The sequence below is a fragment of the Thermobia domestica genome, chromosome 4, assembly GCF_964235325.1.
Source record: "Thermobia domestica chromosome 4, izTheDome1.hap1.1, whole genome shotgun sequence".
Classification (NCBI taxonomy): Eukaryota; Metazoa; Arthropoda; class Insecta; order Zygentoma; family Lepismatidae; genus Thermobia; species Thermobia domestica.
In genome coordinates, this window is record NC_137457.1 from 284426665 (window position 1) to 284445334 (window position 18670).

The 18670-nt window shown below is 38.4% G+C and overlaps 1 protein-coding gene across 1 annotated transcript in view; it reads right to left on the reverse strand.

Annotated features, from left to right (window-relative positions):
* Positions 1–13616: 13616 nt before the first annotated feature.
* Nmd3 (60S ribosomal export protein NMD3) overlaps positions 13617–18670 on the reverse strand; it is a 69929-nt gene continuing 64875 nt past the window's right edge. Inside the window, exons 10-11 of the mRNA XM_081756047.1 lie at positions 17821–18000; positions 13617–13874 (exon numbers count right to left, since the gene is read on the reverse strand). Of these exons, the coding sequence (XP_081612173.1) occupies positions 13679–13874; positions 17821–18000 (376 nt within the window). The 3' untranslated portion in view covers positions 13617–13678. The remainder of the gene's footprint in view (positions 13875–17820; positions 18001–18670) is intronic.

An 18670-nucleotide genomic window follows, 5' to 3' on the forward strand; every position in this document is an offset into this window, starting at 1 on the left:
AGCATTTGTATTCCATGCTCGACTATTTCATATTACCCTCGAAAGTGGTTTCTTTACAAATTATAAATTTTACCCACCCCTGTAACGAAACTTTTTTATCAAGATATGCATACAGGGTTTGTCCGGGAAGTAATAGGACTGAATTTATTCCGCCATGACTGTACTTCAGAGCGTGCGCGCACCGTCTGGATCCGGTAGAGGGCGTTAATAGCTAACGAACGAGCAGCTGGTCAGTTGTCTCCGAGCACACGGAGAGTCAGGACAGGCTTTTTCGCGCGACGTGTTTCTGTGAGTGGTGCAAGCCGAAAATGCAGTGTTCGTTAGAGCAGAGGTACGCGATTAAACTCTGTGTTAAACTCGGTAAATCTGCGACAGAGACGTTTGATATGATCAAGCAGGCTTACCCAGATGATGCTTTAGCAAGAAGTGGTGTGTTTCGGTGGCACAAGGCCTTTTCGGAGGGCCGGGAAGAGGTCGCCGATGAAGATCGTGCTGGAAGACCTTCGACTTCGACAAACACCGACAATGTGACTCGTGTGCGCGAAGTTTTGAACTCAGACCGTCGACTAAGTATTCGTTTAATTGTCCAGATGTTAAATTTACCAAAAACTGTGGTTCATGAAATTGTGACGGAGCATTTGAACATGCGCAAGGTGTGCGCGAAGATTGTCCCAAATGTGCTCACTGACGACCAGAAATTGCGGCGAGTGGAATTGTGCCAAGAAAATTTGAACATGTGTGAAAGTGACCCCCAATTTTTGAATAACGTAATCACAGGTGACGAATCATGGATCTTCGTCCCGAGACAAGTATGATCCCGAGACAAAGAGGCAATCTTCCGAGTGGCACACGCCGACGTCTCCTCGCCAAAAAAAAAAGGGAAGAATGAGCAAGTCCAAAGTGAAAACGATGCTCATTGTCTTTTTTGACATCAAAGGCATCGTCCACCATGAATTTGTTCCTCCTGGACAAACCGTCAACGCCAAGTTTTACGTGGAAGTGCTCAAGAGACTCAAACGAAGGGTCAATCGGGTCCGACCGGACATCGGAGCCGACTGGAAGCTGCACCACGACAACGCCTCGGCTCACACCGCCTTTCTTGTGAACAGCTACCTGACCAAGGCCGGCATCCCAACGCTTCCGCAGCCGCCCTACATCCCAGATGTGGCCCCCCGGACTTCTTTTTTTTCCTCGCTTGAAACGCCTTATGAAAGGCAAGCATTTTGAGACGACAGAGGGGATCCACGCAGCTTGCACCGCGGCTCTCAAGGCTATTCCGGAGAATGACTTCCGTGACGCCTTCAATGCTTGGAAATCGCGCTGGCAGCGCTGCATCGACGCAGAAGGAGCCTATTTTGAAAGTTTTTAAAGAATTGTAACGATTGGCTCAATAATTTTTTTAGAAAAATCGACTCAGTCCTATTACTTTCCGGACAAACCCTGTAAATAAAGCAAAATATGTAAGGTGTACACTTGTTTTCCTTTTTGTTTCAATGTGCAATTACTAACTGAGTTACAACCGAAACAAAAATGGAATTCCATAATACCCGCACTTCCTCTATATATACCTAGGTATAAAATATTTTAAAAATGTACTGCGTCATTCCTATTTAGCCTAGAGTCATGGTTCAAACGCCATTTTCTTCAGTATAATAAGCCCTTTCCAACGGTATCACTCACATGTCCGTATCATACACCTAAACCAGATAATTAGGGAAAAACTCGGAAGTATTTTTGCAAATCCAACCAAAGCATTTTGCCCCTCTGGCCTAGGCCTGGGTTGACGTAGGGATCTGAATTTTTGCTAAAAATATATTTTATGTACATAATACGTGTGCAAAATTCCAATCTTGTATCTTAAAAACAAAGGGCAGACAAATTGTTGAAAGTCTGAATTTAGGCTCTCTCTTTATACACACACATACGTATATACTTATTATAAAAATTTTCTGCGTCATTACTATTTAGCCTAGAGTCATGGCTTAAACGTTATTTTCTTTAGTATAACAAGCCCTTTCCAACGGTGCCACCCACAGTAAGTATCGTATTCCTGAACTGGAAAAATCGGGAAAACTGAAATTTTACTGAAAAAATCAGCCCCTCTGAACATTTGCGCCCCTCGTGTCCGGACTCGGCTTCACGTAGAGATCTCAGGAAAATTTGAGAAATATCCAAAGGTACATACAATTCCAATCTGATATCTTGAAAACTACAGGCGTGAAAAGTTTTTGAAATTTGCCTTAAGAAAAAGTAAAAAGGCACGCCCTTCCGCCCCTACTTGGCGCAGCCAAGTTGACCATCCGGTTCCAAAACGCATCTGGGGTGTTCTTTGGTCTATTCTTGACTTGACTAATAAAAAAACGACTCAAGTACCTGTTATAGAACCTAAATGAGAGGTCAAAGACCATAGTACGCCATGGTAACAAAAGTTACCAAAAATCCTAAAAGAGTTAATAGAGCACTGAAGCTTCAACCAACACTATAGTAACACTGATATGAGAAGTGAAGATCAATGTGGTGCAGTGAAGTTCCCAGAATTTGAACTTGAATTTGTTTTATGCGTTTACACAAATTTGAATTAGGTCATGAATTTGGCAGTGGAGCGGATGCAGCAGATCGAGATCTGGAGGGAAGGAGGTATTTATCCAGCAGTTGGTAGAAAACGGCTGAATATGATTATATATTTATTCATTGTTTTGGCCCCCCCAATATTTTCTTCAAGTCGGCGCCTATGACTCCATATATAACACAATATTCAGTATGCTCGATTTCGCTGTATACCTGTGATATACAGCAGCGCATACAGAAAATATTTTTTTTAAAACTTATTTTATATCAAAAGGTGTTTCCAATAGAGTTGGTTGATTGAGTTGATTTTTAGTTTAGCGTCCCTTTCGCCAGCGAGGCTATATGAGACGTGGACCTACTGATTAACGTGGAATCTGAACCACATGAGCTCCCGCTTGAACTTTTACGCTTCTATAGCGGATAACACTTTTAGTTCGTCTTTCAAATCACTGGAGTTAATATCTTTGAATTCTTCGTGTGTTAAAATGCCGGCAAGTTCAGTACCTTTTCAGACAAAAGTTCAGGTGACATATCTTTAAGATTACTTATATCGTAATGAAAATCGAAATACTGGATGAGATGTTTAAGTTGCTCAAACTTTTCTCTTAAAGCTAACAGAATCACGTCTAAAACTTTGTAATAAAAATCGCTCTTGTATCTTGTTTGTGGATCTTCAATAGCTTCATCCTCTGCCTCGTACTGAAATTGTCTCTTCCTCTTTCGACTTCGAGCTTGCACTGTATTACCTATCCGTGGGTCATCCATGTCTAATGCTGATGACAACTCCATCATATCAACTAAGTAAGATTGAAACTTTGCATCATTTCTGCTCCTCTCAAAATATTCAGATATATTGTCAAGAAACCCCAACTGCATCCAACACACGAGAATCAGTGCTTTGGGGACTTTTAATTACTATGTTTATGTGGAGTAAAAAATCATACCAAATAACTAGTGAGTAAAGGAAAGGAAAGTTATGCAGCTGGTTTGCTATACACAGAGCATCGACGGCGACCATTCTATCTGTTCTATTGCCATTACTTATTTGAAGTAAGGCATCATAAACTTTCCCTGTTTGATACGAGAGACTCGTATCTGAATGGAGTCGGCGCATCAATTCGGCTCTCGCATCTTGTGGTGCTCAATGGTTTTAAAGTGAGACTGCTAATATGTTCCTTTAGTATGGCCCAATGTTGAGCCGATGCAGAAAAAATTCTAACTTTTTTTAGCTATACAAAAATGGAACGGCGTACTGAAATGTTGTGGTTGCATCATTAACGACAAGGTTTAGTGAATGACTATTGCAAAGAACATAGTAGACTCGGGAATTTATTTCTAAAATTCCCCTCTGAATACCTGAATGTTTGCTTTTCATATTGGAAACATTGTCATATCCTTGGCCCCTTATGTTTTCGATAGGAATGTTAATTTCCTTTATATGTTTAATTATTACTTCTGTCAGTCCTAGACTAGTGGTGTCTGTTACCGATACGAAACCAAGAAAGTGTTCTCAAATTTTTACAGGGCATTCTCCATTACTGAATGTAATTTGTACATGAACGATTATTGTCATTTGCTCGGTACCAGAAATATCTGGCGTACAGTCTAGTATTATACTATAATATTTTGCAACTCTCAACAAAGACAACATTTTACTTTTTATTTGTTCACTAAGAATCTGAATGACTCCAGTTTGGACATCTTTTCCTAAGTAATGGTGGTATTTATTTGGTCCTCCCATGGGTCCCAAGTGGGAGTGTACCTTTTGCATACTTGAAGTGGAGCGTTAGAACACTATTGAATAGAAAAACATATAAAATATACCTTGATAATCTTATCCACCCTAGCTGAAAATCTTATCTACGTCGCTGCAAGGGAAATATTGAACGATGCCTGTTTGATAATTGAAAATGAGGAAAAATGCTCCCAATTTCCTGAGTGAGTATTTTCCTAAGTGTGAGTGAAGTAAGTTCAATTATATTCTCAGATGAACACAGTTTTATTTTCCATGTGGGTCCATTACCAAGCATTATATTTTGATGGTATTCTTTTCCTTTTCAATTTTTGCCGCCCATTAGACTTGCCGCCCTGGGCGGTGGCACGGCTCGACCCCCTCCCCCTCGCGCCGGCCCTGCTTGGTTGTTACTGTAATTTAAATAGAGAAAACTGAGCAACAATTTTTATTTTCACTTGTCGTATTCAAATGTGACAAAGAGGATGTTTATTTTTGTAAAAGTTTGAAACGTTGGCAGTGCATTAATAGCCTTCTGTAAGAAGAGGATATTTCACAAATCAAAAAGTTTATAATAAATTGAAAATAGGAGTTGTCATTCTTGAATTTTTACTGAACTTTGATGTATGCATTAATAATTTTGTATTAGCAACGTATCGTAGAAATTAATTACAAATCATTAGAATAACGATGTCAAACTTCAAATTTCCAATGCTTTCTCCTAAACTGTTCAGTGAGCCCATCAAATCTGAATTTTGTCATATTTGTTAAAATTTTTATAAAGGATCTGTACTAGTATACTTATAATATTTTCTTTACAGTAGCATTTTCTCACATATAAATCGATTATTTATTGGGTGCTAAGAATTATCGTGTCAAGTAGTACAGTCGATTCTCCGGTTATCAAGTTAATCCGTTCCGTAATGCTGTTTGTAAATCGAAGTTATTTTTCCTATTGAAATCAACCTGTTCTAGAGCTCAGAAACATGGTATTATATGTACTTAAAAAACATTTTTAAATATTTGTTTATGATGAAAAATATAAAATAAAAGTTTCCTTTTTTAAAAGACAAATAAATAACACAAAATTAAACAAAACAATATCTGGGCTAAGAAACAGAAAAAGTGCATTAAAAGAACAAAAAGTAGTTTTTGATCACAGAACTCAGACAGATAGAGCCTTATGCAGAGTCGTTCTGACGAGTGATTCGTGCCATACTAAAAAGTTCGACTAACATACAGGGCGTCTCAAAAGTCTCCTGACATAGACATGTTAAATGGTAAGTCACCTGACATGTTAAATGAAAATTCAACGTTGCCATTTACCTGGACCCACAACATAAGTGAATGAAATTTCAAACGTGCCTCCATTCACCATACTCTTGCACAATTTATCCACTCCCGCCCCGCCCCCTTTCCCCCAAACCCGTCTATTAATGGCAACGTTGCATTTTCATTTAACACTGGGCGCATAAAGAGTGTACAGCCCAAACGGTTCGTCCGATTTAAAAAGTTCCTTCACTTTAGATTGAAAACATCATATTTGGAGACGGTTTCTCCTCTTACATTTTGTTACAGAGTTACTGTATGTCAGAGGAATTTTGAGACAACCTGTATATTTCCTGCAGTAGTCAGACCTTTAGAATGACGCTAATCATACATCAAAATGATTCTGCATAAGGCCTACAATGTCTACGGCAAATGTGCTCATAGGCGCGTGAAGTTGTTTAGACAGGAGTGTATGTGAATTTGTATCCCGAAATATTGTTTGTAACCCGAGGGAAAAAGTGTTCATAGAATTTCCTCGTAAACTTAATTGATCGCAAGTTAAAAGAGTCCATTGTATTCAATCATATATTATATTGGTGTTAGAAAAAGTGTGTTGCATATTTGTAAATATGAAAAATGCATTCTCTAATCTAAAATTGTATACTATTGAAGGAATTATACAAAAATATTGACGTAACCTCAGGCAAGCGAAGAACATTTCAGAAAAACAACTGGAGACCTTAACATTACAAGATAAACTATCTTATTACACAAGGGCACTTATTAGGGGGGGGGGACAAGGGGGCTCTCGCCCCGCTCTAGAGGAAATTGTACTTCGGAAGATCGAAAACCCAATAGAATTTTTAGAATAGTTACAGCAAAATTTAAAACTATATTTGAAATGTCGCTTATACTTGTCCCCCTCTGGAAACCACAACATAGGCGCCCTTGTTATTGCATCTCGTTATTCGGTACATCATACTTATCCATTCGGCACATTAATTCACTACAACCCCCCACATTATGAGCCTTTGCTCCTATCCCCAATTTACACAGACGAAACAACAGCATTGTAAGGCGACAACACCCATTCTGTAAAACTACACCAGGACAAAACTTCCAGTCACACGGTCAAAATATGACTGATCTACCAAAACCCTGGAAACTGCAACTGGTATTAATCCTATTGCATTCGAAGATATTCCTATTACAAGTACAGATGCTAGTCCCATGGTTAAATATGATTTTGGATTTTTCACTATGTCGGGTTGGCATAGTAAATCACCCCTCTGGAAATTTCTGCAAGCAGGAGTGGGATGTCGTGTAATGATTTATATATTGGCCATCACATTGAAAATGATAAATGGTGGTGGGATGCAGTGTCGTACCGTAAGGGGGGCAACGGCCCCGGGAGCCGAAATAAGGGGGCGCAACATTCGGGAGGAAAATGCATGTGCACATATATAAAAGGGAACGCAAAAAGTACTAAAAAGTGCTCAAAATCAAGGAAAAGCGGGGTTTATTTCTGAAAAATTTTCTTACTATTCGCGCCAACAATGGTGGCGCTTTGCGGCTGGTCTGTCGACTTCACTCATATGTAGGCCTACGGGGGCGCCGTTGCCACGTTGGACCGCAATGGATATACGTTGGATTAAGAAGGATGCTGAACGAACAGAAACGATGTATAGGCGTCTGTCTACCTCTCTGATAAAAATCAAGGCTTCTAGAACCCCATGCCCCACTAGTCTCGATGGCTATTGGAGCAAAAATAAATTTATCGAGGAGATTATTGTATTTCCTTTCCTTTTCTTTGCCTCTCTACGTCTAGCAACTTCTCCAGCATTCATAACAGTCAATGGGAGGCTTTAATGGGCAAATGTGTCCGAACATGTAAAATCCCACACTAGTAATTTGCCTCTTATCCAAGGTACTAATGTCAAGCCGTTTACCATCGGAGCGACAATGGCCTGACGGTTCACGAATGGAAGGAATTCCTGCCTACATCTCGTCGTGCTACTGCATCAAACAGGACTGGTTGATGCAAAAATTAAGATCTTATAAACACTACCAATTTATTTCTCAAATTAGCTAGTTTTTCAGTGGTTGACTAGTTAGTCCTATCACAACCCAAACAGTACAATGCATGTACAGTACCCATATAGTATATGTACAATTGCACGGATGCAACATTAGCATCCTCTGAATAAATGCACGCCTGTACATGTGATGCACATAAGCGTCACAGGTCCTATTCAACATCTTCACGTGCGTAGTACATGTGCAATGCACACGTCCTGCACAAGTGATTTACACCTACCGCACAGTTGATTTACACGTAGCACATATTCGATTTACATGTAGTGCACAGGTGATTTGCATTTAGGACAGACGTGATTTACACGCAGTGCCCAGATGACTTACATGTAGGATACAGGTGATTTCCTCGTAGTGCAAAGGTGATGGAAAAGCATATTCGAGATGCAACGAAAAAATAAAGACTATATATATTTAGTGCCTTACGCAGTAACACCATCTGTAACACCAAATATTTTTTTAATGCTAGCCCGCAGGCTAGCTACCCTGTAGAGGGCTACACCCTCTTTAAGGGAAGGGTTGCATAGGAATTATATGGATGTGGAATGACGGGCGTTGGGCTATGAGACCTTCTTTATTTAACAATTACTACAGATGTCAGGTCATTATGGTCTTTGCGACCATAATCATCAGTGAGGCAAAGGGTACACAAGACATAGGAAAATACATACCATACATACATTATAGATTACTGAACTAGTTGATTAAAAGTATTTTATTTGCAGAGATGATCATGAGGGATGGAATGAGTGCAGATGACGCCACAATACGTAGGGAATGTTAGCAGAACAAATGAGTGTTATCTTCTGCCTAGGGGCGACGCTAGGCCAATGAAGACGAGGGAGGCCCTGTTAGGTACAGAGGGTAATCACTGTGCTTGATGCGAGGGAAAAATATGAGGAAGATGGACATGCAATCGATGATCCTGCAATAGTTCGAGGTCGGGATGGTTTGGTGGCAAGGTATAACAGTATAACGTAAACAGCAAATTTAGAGGGAGATGGTAATATTGAGGGCGAGCAGATGAATTGGCAAGGTAGTGCATAGTTGCGAGTAGAAGTGGTTGCTGCTGCATATATCGGACAGTGATGAACTTGAGGCGAAGAGATTCGAGGTGGTAAAGTAATGTAGGGAAAGTAATGAGTGAATATAGGTATCTAGTCGGACTGGGAAGAGAAATGCGGTAGGCAATGCGGAAGGCATGACGTTCAAATGTTGCAAGTTTGTAGTAGTACGAGGTAGGAGCTGAGAGCCAAGCGGTGAAACCGTATGTAAGGACAGGGCGGAGAAATGCTTTATATGTGTTGAGAACCATGGTTGAGGTGAGGCCCCAGGTAGTGCCAGTGAGACGTTTAAGGAGATTCAGACGATTATATACTTTGGTTTTGATGTAATTAAGATGAGGAAGCTAGGTGAGATGGTGGTCAAAAACAATACCAAGGTAAGTAACAGTTTTTGATGGACGGATCGCTGTATCTTGAATTTTTAGAGAAAGAAGTGATGGATTTCTGTGGGTCTTGGAGCGTTTGCGTGGCGGCAGAAATACTATGGCCTGTGTTTTCGAAGCATTTATGGTGAGGTGCCATTTATGACACCAGTGCGAAAAACGATTAATAGATTCTTGTAAGATGAGGTTGATATGGTTGATGGTGCGACCAAGGGCAAGGAAGGCTGTATCATCTGCATACTGGAAAGTATACACGTCGTCTGGAAGAGAAGGAAAATCGGAAACAAACAGTAAATATAGCAAAGGGGACAGAGCTGAGCCTTGTGGGACACCAGAATTTAGGAAGATAGGATGTGAGAGATGGTTGTTGATATTAACATATGCGATACGGCATGCCAAGAAGTGAAAAATGAAGCGAATGTAAGACATGGGTAATTTAAGCTTGATGAGTTTGAAAATAAGTGCAAGGTGCCAGACTTTATCGAATGCTTTTTCTAGGTCGAACAGAACAAGGCAGGATGGACGAACGGAATTATAGTGATTTGTAATGAGAGTGGTTAGACGTTGAAGCTGATCGTTAATGGAATAAGGCGGGCGGAATCCGGCTTGAAAAGGAATGAGATGACGTGCGTGGAGGTATGGATGAAGTCTGTTGACAAGGATGCGCTCAAGAATTTTGCAGAAAGTGGAAGTAAGTTGTATAGATCGGTAGGAAGACACTGCGCTAGGAGGTTTGTTTGGTTTCGGAAACATGAGGGTTTTGGACATCTTCCATTCAGCGGGGAAAAAGCCAGTTCTGAGAATAAAAGTGTAAATAGAGGCTAGAAGAAGAAGTAGAGAAATAGGACTTTCTTTGATATGACGATAGGTGATGGAATCAAAACCAGGAGCAGAGTTTCGTTTATGCTGCACGACTGTTGTGATGTCTGTAACAGTGATTGGAGCTGTGAGTTCATGCTGCGGCAAAATATGATTAAGGTTTGGTTGAAGGATAGGATGTGCGGTGTTGACATGATCGACTGGATGAGCAAAAATGTGGTCATGACGGGATGGTGTGAAGATGTCTTGTAGATAGTCAGCAAAGGCGTTTGCTTTAGCTTGATCAGATGATGCGTGACTGTTGTCGATGATGAGAGGATATGGGGTTTTGCTGTACTTGCCAAACACCAAATACATCACCTTCCAAGTACATAAGAAGTAACTAACAATTGTCAGTGAGAGTTTTACTTTTGGAGTTTATTATTTGCAAGGAGCAAAGCTTTAGGTAGTATATTTGACATGTTTGCCAAGTAACAAATAACGCAACATGTTCTTCTGTAATCGGCCACGAAAATAATTTTGTAAACCTATGAACTGTCTGACAATAGTTACATCAGTACAGTGCTGCCACCTGTTGATCTTATATCCTAGCTCAGCGGACGTTACGGATTTTTACAATTATTCAGCTGTCATTCGTCGAAAAGTCTATAATACCGCCTGGAGGAAAAATGACAACTTTCAATTAAAAATACTATAGCCATATTACGTTTTAAATACTAGGAGAACCAAAGTAAAAGTATACACTTGCACGGTATTATGGACGTGTCATACACATGTGCAGTAGCCTATTTAAATGTGCACATGCACGACTTATATACGTGTTTCATCCACGCAAATGCAGATGTGTACATAACGGCTTACGCACGGGTTATATAATTGTGTGCTTCATCCACGCAAATGCACATATGCATTTGTACGGCTTCAGCACGGGTTATGTACGCGTGCATAACCCACGCAAATGCACATGTGCACATACATGGATTATGTGTGTGTGCTTCATCCACGCAAACTCACATGTACGGCTTAAGCACGGGTTGTGTATGTGTGTATCATCCACACAAATGCACATGTGCACATGTACGGCTTATGCATGGATAGTGCACATGTGCGGTACACATACGTGTTGTCTGGGAAACTACATCCAGATGATAAGGCTGCTATCTTGAAGAGTTTCAAAGGGAATTTAAGAATTCCCCAGTATTACACAATAATAGTCAGTACACATGCAGTAAAAAGTATTTTAAGTATTAGTAGGCACCCTGCAAAAGCTGACTTGATAATGTTCAGAGAAAAAAGAAAGGATAATTTTAAAATTAAAGGTTTAATTTATCTTCCAAAGATTATGACTCTATGAATGATGATCCAAGATCTAGCCAAGGTTGCCAGATTTTTCAGAGAAAAACAACGGTTTTATCAATGTATGACATTTACACAGTATGAAAAACGTTAAGATCTGGCAACCCCAGGTCTAGCACATTGAGAAATTGGACGAAACTGTGAAATATACCAGGAAAACTTTCAGATACAATGTTGCAAACCTCAAAATCATATAGCATTGCATGAATTTGAACTACGGCTTTTCGCAAAAGGGGATGAGTACTCTCAAATTTATGTTAAATTCAGTCAGGCATTTCGGAGGAAAAAAAAGTGAAATAACCCTGTGGTTATTTATAAAAAGATGTTGAATACCTGTGACATCTTGGTTTTACAGTCCATTGATTGATATGGGGAATTATTTGTTTCCTGTAAAATAAATTGTAATTTTAATGGCTGGACTTTACTAATTTTCTCTTGAAGTTTGGTTAAATCTATCTTACTTCGTGAAAATTAAATTTCATTATACAGTATAGCTATAATTTTAATATTTAATAATCAAATTTAAGTAATATTAAATGAATATACCGAGTGGATGAAAAATAGCTTAGGTATTTTTAATATTCTATAAAAAAAATATAATATTACAGATTTCATGTTGGAAACAGTGCTATAATATTAGGTTGCCATAAATAACTTTCGATGCAGCTAGGTAGAACCTATTGTTTCTATATCCACAATGAGTTACCAGGCAAACAGTTCTGCTTTCACTAAATAGATCCGGGTTCAGTTAAGACTCCTGACAACTGTTTTGTATGGTGCATGTTACATTAAACTGTTGTTCCTAATCCCTACAACGGAGAGTGAAAAAGTGCATATTCCTCATTTGATGCTTTGGGAATTTAAACAAGGCAACAGTGCTAAGGTGACAGCTGAAAAAATAAGGCAACACATACGGTGAAGGACTAATAACCGATCGGGCAGGTAGAAATTGGTTTGCCAACTTCCGTTCTGGAGATACGACCTTAAAAAACAAACCGAGGGCGGGACGTTCTTCTGACTTTGACGTCATCCTTTTAAAGATAATATTGGAGCGAAATCCATCTCAATCAACAGGAGATAAAGCAGAAAGATTAAATACATCACAATCAACTGGTTGCCGCCACCTGCAGAAATTAGGGACACTCAGCATGTTAGGAGTATGGGTACTTCACAATTACAGTGAATGGAACAAAGAAGATCGCACGTCAATCGCTACAAGCCTGCTCTCAGGGATTAAAATCGAGCATTTTTAGACGGGATTATACCCTACGACAATATCGTTTGCAAACGACAGTAGCTTTGTAAGGATCAGCCACCTCTACCAGATTAGAAAGCAAACATAAATGGAAAAAATATTTTACCGTGTGTATAGTGGGATTGTTGAGGTGTAATTCATCACGACGTGTTGAAGCCAAAATTAACGGTTACTGAGAATACATACATTCAGCAGCTCCAAAGAGTGAAAGAGAAACTTCATGAAAAGTGTATGCACTCGTCAATCGCAAACACGTCATTCTTTTACACAAAAATGCGCGACCACATACAGCAAGGGTGACTCAAGGAAAAAAAAAATATTGAGATTGGGTAATCTGTTTTACTACACTCACCTTATTTATTGAACCTTGCCCCAACAGACCAGCATCTTTTCTGTTCCTTACAAAACTTCTTGAATAGAAAAACCTTCAATTCTGAAGAGCAAGTTAGTTAGGCTGTCAAAAATTTCTTCCAGTCCAAACCAACCACGTTTCACAAGGAATTAAGCTGCCAGAAAGATGGGCGAAGGTCATATACACAATAGTGGTGAATCCATAATAAATTAATATACTTTTGTTATTTAATGAAAGCAAAATAAATGTCTGATTTAAAAAAAAAAATGAAGTTATTTATGACACCCTAATATAAAGTACTTAAGATTTTGCATTGTCTGCTCCCACTTTTATTTTCCCTTTTCTTTTCTTGTGCGGGTACAGCAAGTTTACACCTCAAACAGTAGAGGAATTGGAGGCATAGATTGAAGAAGTTATTGCCAACATCCTGACTTCCTTCCTTCAGAAAAGTTTCAATTATATTCCTGGCCGTTTGAGGGAGCTGGATAACAACACATGTAATGTTGGCATATTATTTTCCTTACTTATCTAATGAAAGACATGTACATGCTATCTAACAAGTAAAAATCAATATTACAGAATTTATAACAGTTTTTACAACCTATTTATTTTTCACTCAACCTGTATAATGCAAATTCATTTTGAAAAGAAGGGACATTCGTCAAATATTTTCCTGGGACATTCGTCATAAACACACATTACCTTTTAAAATAAACCCATGATATATATAAATTTCAACATTTTATTCAACATAAACAACTTCTGCACAATTTTTTATGTTCATGTTTACAGAGGTTGTTCCGCCATATCAACATCCAAGTGTAAATCATCGAGCATTTCAGCTAATGAAATCCGAGGAAACGCCCCGCCATCTTCAACATCGCTTCTGTCCACAGTTATGTTCCTGTTGTCACGATAGATGTTGATGTTCTGCCTCAGAGATGGGTCTTCTTCAAGATCCTCCAAAAACTCGTGGTAATCACTGGAACAACAGAACAGAGCTTACAATAACATATGGAGTAAATTATCGAAAACTTAATACAAACTTTACATAAACGGACATGGCTGTCAACTAGAAAAATAATCCTGGGAGCCACGGTGTTTTATTACGAAAATATATTAAAGAATTTTAACGAAATTACATTTCTATTTCAGTGAAAAATAATATTTTTTTATTGTTATACGTTCGTGAGCTATCTAATTGCAGAATTTTGCCATGGCAGCGTGAGTCGCCTTCGCACTACGTGACTCCCAAGTTACAAGATGCGTGAGAGTTATATTTGGCTCTCCAGATCCCAGGCTAAAAGCCAGTGTGAATTAAATTGAATTCATACGGCAGTTAATGTTAAGAAGAAAATTTATTTTACTCTCTGTGCCCTCATATATATCAACTATATGTATTCATTCCCTTCTCGAAAACATGACTAACTAAAGATATACCACATTGACTTGATCCCTAGTCTTCCGTTGCAAGCGCTGCTATCGGCTGAAGGAATTCCACTCCCTTTCTCTCGCTTAGCAACAGCTGAACCCTTATTGGCTCAACGCGTGGGTGTGCGAGGGTATAAGCTTTAGTTCGCATTTTTGCCACGGCTCAAGACATTTTGGCAGCACAATAGTAAGGAAGGGGCAGGTTACACACAACTCTGAACATTTTAGTTTACAGCCTCCAAGAATTTTCCTTGATACAAATTTTTAGCTCCATTTGAACTTACGTTCTTTAAAGTACAAGAAATCATCAGGTGTTAGTTCTAAGTCTATGCATCTTTTAACTTCAACCCATCATCCATCAACTAAGACCATACTATATTTTAATAAGATCCATATTAGACTTCTAAACTATGCATAAGCATCGGAAGTGGTACAGAACAGCTATGTCCGTGTTGTCCGTCTCTTGGCAGATAACAGAGGAACAACGGTAAGATCTATCAAGAAGCGGCTTTCTCAAATCGATTAATCGCCATACAAAAACACAGTAATGGATAACACAAGCTTTTTTACCTGGAATCGACTTATCGCAACAGAATGAAAACTGTAATGGGTAACACAAGTGTTTTTTTTAATTTTTTTTTTTCTGAAATCGATCAATCACTATAAACGAAAACAGTAACAGATAATACAGGCTGTTTTTTTCTGGAATCGATTCATTGCCATAGAATGAAAATGAAAACAGATAGCATAAACGTTCTCTTTTGCAGGAAACGATTAATCGCCATAGAACGAAAACTATAATAGATAACACAAACGTTCTTTTTTGAATTCCACCCAGCGTCTGGAAATATATATATATATACAGTGAAACCTCTACTAACGGACACCTCTATAAAACGGACACCTCCCGTAACGGACATATTTTGTAATCCCCAAACACTATAACAGGAAAAAATATATTGGCGAACCTCTCTAAAGCGGACGCTCTCTAGTACGGATACGGACAGTTTCTCTAGAAACAAGTTGAAAAGTACAGTAAAAATACATTTTTTAGTAATTCATACATGTGTCATCAAGGAAGCATTGTGACAATATTTTGCCTCCTCAACTGTCTGCTCAGCAACCCAGACGAAATCTCTGTTTAAAAACACTCTCATGTCCTTTGCCTGCATTCCACTACTACCCAACTTGTTTTAGACACAAAAGTGATTGACAGTTGCTCGCCGTTTGGGATGACACGTTATGCTACTGTCCCGCTGGAATCTGCAACCAAGCAGAAGACAAGTTTGGTATTTTTTGCCCGCGTGTACGCATATCGTCTGAAAAAAGACACTACTGGGCTACAATTAACCCACAAATTAAAGCGACATACTGAAAACTAGTAAGGAGCGATAACCATAAGTGTAAAGCGCAGAAAACTATAACATCTTATTTCCATGTTGTGCCTCGAACATAGAGTATTGGATGGCGGAGGATAATGCAGGTACAGTAACATTTTTGTAATATTCGTAAATACATGATTCATGCGAAAATATTTTTTTTCTAATTGCATATTATCTTCTTTAGTAATTTACGTAAGAAAATACTGAAACCTCTCTAAGGCGGACACTTCTCTATAGCGGACAATTATTGATTCCCCACGGCTGTCCGCTTTAGAGAGGTTTCACTGTATATATATATATATATATATATATATATATATATATATATATATATATATATATCATATTCACCGCATCTCTCTACTAACAACGGAAGCGGTAGAAACTTACTACTGCTTCGGTTTCAATCTTAATGTTCATACGGCAGAAACAATATGAGATAGTGAGATTTTTTTTTTTTTTTTTTAAATAATAAATCGATTCATCATCCTAAGAATAGCTTCTGTCGCCTTTTATTCAAACCAGAAGTAGTAGAAATAAACAATTTTCGGTTTCAACGCAGATAGCTATAGATTAGAGCACAAATGCTAACAGATAGGGAAAAAAGCAGTTTCTTGATATGGATACAGTACCGCAAAAATATGTTACGTCTCCGATTTCATTCCTCTAAATGCAACGGAAATTTACATTCACTTATGGTTTGAATATTAATCTTTTATCATGCAACAAAAACTGATTTTTGAGACAGCAAGAAACGACAGTTTGATATGCCCTTCAGCGTTCCAAGAATACGTTTCATCTCTTACCTTATTTCTGTATTACAACTGGAAGTTATAGATCTACTACGACCAATTTTAATGTTGAAAATTAAATCTTTTAGATTTACGTGCTACGTTTATGTAGGCTGTAAAAGGTGATTACTTTTCCAAATAGAGGAGACATACTTTGACTTGTGTTGTTTAGCTTTCAATGTCACTTATCTTAAACTATCCAATAACTTATTGCAACATAAAACTAACGTGTTCACTCATACATATCTAACTATTTATTTTATCTTTTAATCGTATCATTGATCTTGAATCTTTTTAACAACGTATCGTTTGAATCTTTCCAAATCATATGCTTATATTTTTCTTCTAATCTTTGTCCTTACGACGTATATTCTATATCTTCATTACATCTTGTTTATCTTAGCAACAACTGTTACAACTTGATAACCTCAGTCTAACTAACCTCAAGCTACACAGCATGTACAGCTCACAGCAAAAAAACCTGCAACATGAGCATGTAAGTTTATTGTGAAACTACGTCTAACAGCACAACATAACGTCTAAGTGGCACGAATCACGCCAGGAGAAACCTCGGCGTCCTCACTTCTACACTTATTTTAGAGCAAAAGACTTCGTCGTTTCACAATAAACTCACATGCTCATGTTGCAGGATTTTTGCTGCGGACTCTACAACCTTCCGTGACACTTCCTGCCAACATTGAAAATGAAAGGAAATCTTTTAATTTTACGTCTCACGCTTATGCCGGTTAGACTAAAAGAGATGGTGATGAGAAATAAATGCGATGGTGAAATGAATAAAGTGAGAGGAAACGGGAGAACTCCTAGAAAACTCACGCACACGGTGTTTGTCCACCACAAGGTATACTTGGCGCGAGCTGGGATCGAACCAGAGACCCCATGCACCAGAGGTGAACGCCGCTCTCAATTTCAATGTTGAGTTGACAGTTTGGAAGTCTACCGTAGATTCACAGTGTGGAACGAGTCTCTTGTTTTTTTCCTTTTCTTTTTTTTTCTTTCTTTTTTTTTAACAAAGCAAATTTGCACATTTTTTCCTCCATATTTTCTTATTTAATTTTGTGCAAGTCTGAAATAAGTAATGCACTATTTATTTACCATCAGTGTTAATAAAGTACTTAAAACCTCGAAGCATGAGTAAGAAAAGAATGCTTTTTAACACGAAAGCAGATAACATAAAATTTATCTCACACGAACCAATACTTTTAACTGAAGAACATTTTTTAAGTCTAGAAGAAAAAGATGGACATCCAGTGAGTGGGCTGATTTTACGCCCTTTCGATACATCCCAGCAAAACAATCAGTTTACCTGTTATTTGTTCCCAGATCAGAACTGGCTTCATTAAGATGTTTAAGCTTCCAATTTCTCATTCGTTTACGCGCTGACCTGTCTCCGTAATGTTTCTTCACAAGAATGACATCAGGAACATTGTCCCTATTTAATTTATCAAAATTATCATCATTTACGTTGCTATCTCCTAAAGCATACCTGAAATAAATATAGAACACAATATATAACTAAAGGCATAGTTTCTCTCTAACCAACATAATATTTACATTGCTTATAGGTACTATGGGATATACAGTATTTGCCCCCGGAATCCGAAAGCCCCAGAACTCGAAAAACTTGGAATACAAACGAAAAATTCGGACCAATTTTGCCTCGGAATACAAACGCTGCTTTGGAATCCGAACGTCCAGCACGTATTTCGTGTCTGTGTTTTGGGTGCGTTTTCCCTGGGCACGCATATGCTCTGTAGTTCAGGTGGTTGTCAGAAGCTGGAGTGAAAGCATCTCATATGACTTCTCACTGCTAATTTTATGCCTTTAAATATGTTTTGTGTTATTTTCTTATATTGTGTATTTGCCATGGTCCTAAGAAGTTTATTTTTACTCAAGTATTGTAATTTCACTTTAAAATTCAGCGTATGTATAGTTAAAATCATTCGATCTCGTGAGACCCAGGAACAGATTAATCAAACTTCTATTATTTTAAAGGAAAGAAAAGTCTTGAACTAGAACACGAATCTGGAATTGATTAATTTCATATTCCAAGGTATCACCGTATCATGAATAACTGAAATACAGGTTTATTAATAGTTGTCTCCGGGGTTTCGAATATTAATAATGAAACGGCCACAACAGACACAGCAACTTTA